The 2,974-nt window shown below is 49.6% G+C and overlaps 1 protein-coding gene across 1 annotated transcript in view; it reads right to left on the bottom strand.

The window, feature by feature from the left end:
• The window catches only part of CWC25 (CWC25 spliceosome associated protein homolog), a 26,718-nt gene extending 24,658 nt beyond the window's left edge, over window positions 1-2,060 (bottom strand). Inside the window, exon 1 of the mRNA XM_012802912.1 lies at window positions 1,887-2,060. Within this exon, the coding sequence (XP_012658366.1) occupies window positions 1,887-1,904 (18 nt within the window). The 5' untranslated portion in view covers window positions 1,905-2,060. The remainder of the gene's footprint in view (window positions 1-1,886) is intronic.
• Window positions 2,061-2,974: the final 914 nt, after the last annotated feature.

Raw genomic sequence — 2,974 nt, 5'->3', positions numbered from 1 at the left:
GCCTTAGCTGCTTGAGCCACAGGCGTCAAGCCCCAGCTATTTTTTGGTGTAGTTATCATTCTTGTTTAGCAGGCCCAGGCCAGGTTTGAACCCATCAGCTCCGGTGTGTGTGGCTGGGGCACAGGCCACTAAGCTACAGCACTGAGCCATTCCTTTTCTCTCTTTCCCCTTGTCCTGCCTCCCCCCGTCAGGTCCTTTGAGCCTCCCTTCCTTTCTTCCTCCCCTACCACTCCCACCTTCTTTTACTGGTCCCCCCCTCTTTCCTCCCTCCTTCAACTATAGGTGATTTTGTCCCCCAGGGGACAGGTGGTAACATCTGTAGCCATTTTGATTGTCACAACTTGGGGGAGAAGGATGCTACTGGCATCTAGTGGTTAGAGTCCAGGGATGCTGCTAAACATCCTAAAATGCATGGGACAGCCCAATCACCACCATCATACACACACACACACACACACACACACACAGACACACACATATATCTAGCCCAAACTATCAAGAGTGCTGAGGTTGAGATACAGTGAATTAGAGATTTCCTGTCCTTAAATAGAGTTCCCTGCAGAAAATACTAAATCAGATGATGTCTTATCACCACCAATCACCACCACCACCATACATACACATTCACACACACACACAAATATCTAGCCCAAATTGTCAAAAGTGCTTAGGTTGCTCAGTGGTTAGGGCACTGGCCACATACACTGGGCCTGCTGGGTTAAAACCTGGCCCGCGCCTGCTAGACAACAATGACAACTACAACACCAACAATAAAATAGCCAGGCATTGTGGCAGGCGCCTGTAGTCCCAGCTACTTGGGAGGCGGAGACAAGAGAATCGCCTAAGCCCAAGAGTTTGAGGTTGTTATAAGCTGTAGCACCATAGCACTCTACCAGAGGCGACGTAGTAAGACTGTCTCAAAAATGCTGAGGTTGAAAAACACTGGATTAGAGATTTCAGGTCCTTAAATACAGTTACCTGAAGAAAATACTAAATTTGATGATGCCTAATCACCACCAATCACCGCCACCACCACCACACACACACAAATATCTAGCCCAAACTGAGTGCTGAAGCTGAGAAACAATGGATTTGAGATTTCCTGTCTTTAAATACAGTTACCTGAAGAAAATACTAAATCAGATGATGTTGAAGGAGTCCTGGAACTCACTCTAATTGAGACTATCTGACACACTCTAATAATGCTACTGGACCAATGGTTAAGCTCATCTATTTTCTGTCAGCTACACTTTCAGCAATTTAGCATTTTCCTGATCTTGCACCACGGTCTTGCAAGTAAATTTATCCTATTTGGGGCTTTTGTCCCTACAAATGAACTACAAAGTGTAAGAAAAACTGACACATAATTTATACTAAGTGCTAAGAATTAAGAAGAATGCAGCATTGAAGGAGGAGTAAAAGTCAGATGAAAGGACGTGAAGATCCCTTCTGGCTTAAAATGGATTCCATGACATGGCTCGAGGGTAAGGAGAATGGGGCAGAAACCTCCTCTACTACAGCCCAGGACAGGACTCTGAACTCCTACTTAAGAAAGAGAGATGTGTCCCAAGACAAGATACACAAAGCCTTAGTGACACCTCCTTGTTATCTGCCTCCTTTCCCAGCCAAGGCTCTATCTGCTCCCTCCCCGATCTCCCTAGAATTTCCGGCCGGAGGAGCCCTCATCAACAAACACACAAACACCATCTGCCGCCATTCCCGACACAACTCGCACTTTCCAAGTCTCAGCCCCGACTCTCCGTGGCTCTAACGATCCATTCCCCTCGCCAGGGTTACCGCCCCCTCCCCACACCTTTTCCTAATTTCCCTCCCGACCCCCAGTCACCGGCCTCAGCCCTTCCCCGCCCAGGCCTCTGTCCACTTACCAGATCTCCGCCCCCCATGATGGCGGGAACGTTTCCTCACTACGTGGATCTAGAAGACTCGGAGGAACGAAAGGAAATGGGAGAAAAGGTTCAGGGGCGACCTCGCAGGATCCGCTCCCAGGAGCCACCGGCTGCCACTTTCACCACCCGCTCTGTAGGCCACTTCCGGGAGGGGCTTAGATCGCAGCCCCTTGGCGTCGCAGAAAGATGACGTTTACTCTGTCGCACTATGCGACCGTAGCGTCACGTGCGATTTCCGCAAAGCTTCGGGCCCAGCTGTCGGGGACTCTGAGATCTCATTTTGGCTACTCTGCGTTGCCACCTTGCCTGAGGGCTTGAACTGTCGGTTGAAACGCCACAGCTCCGTTCAGTCACCTGTAGCCAAAGGCCTCCCCCCCGCCGTCTGCTGCGGTGTCAGCGCCCAGGGAAGCTCAACTCGCCTGTCCCGAGGAGACCCAGGAGCGGACGGCCTAGGCCGCCCCCGCAACGCCGCCCCCCTCTCAGCACATAACCTCACACCCTAGTTTTTCAAAATAGCTTTTCAAACCAGCTCTCTCCTCAAACTTTAATTCACAGCCATCCTCCTTATTCCAGGCCTATTTTACGGTGATAAAGAGAAACCATCAAACCAAAATCCATCAACTTCCCTGCGTCAAACTGTTAAAATCTACTAGCTTCCCATTAGGGAAGCGGGCAGATTCCTTTCCTTCTGGTTACTATGGGAGAGCCGTCCCTCCTGTGTATGGCGGCGCGGTTCTCCGGGTCTCATCCCTCACATCTCTTACTACTTGAGTCTTTCTTCCTCTGTTCTGTATCTCCCTCAATACTCTGTCACCGGGCAGCAGTTTAGACATGCTCACCTGATCCTTAAAAAGGAAAATAAAAAAAAGTTTTACGCTTCAGTGCTGCGATCCTTTCATCTTAACCAAACTGGAAATGAGTTGTCTCCACCCAAGGTCGGCTTGTACTTCAACTTGCGCTTAGCCTCATCATTCAACTATGTTTCTGCCGTTCTTTGGTAATCCCCTGTCTTTAAAATCAAATTGACAGGCTCTGTGCCTGTGGCTCAAGTGGCTGAGGCGCCAGCC

This window comes from Otolemur garnettii, unplaced genomic scaffold (genome assembly GCF_000181295.1).
Source record: "Otolemur garnettii isolate 467f Iridium unplaced genomic scaffold, OtoGar3 scaffold00018, whole genome shotgun sequence".
Classification (NCBI taxonomy): domain Eukaryota; kingdom Metazoa; phylum Chordata; class Mammalia; order Primates; family Galagidae; genus Otolemur; species Otolemur garnettii.
This window is presented reverse-complemented; position numbering and strand designations above follow the sequence as displayed.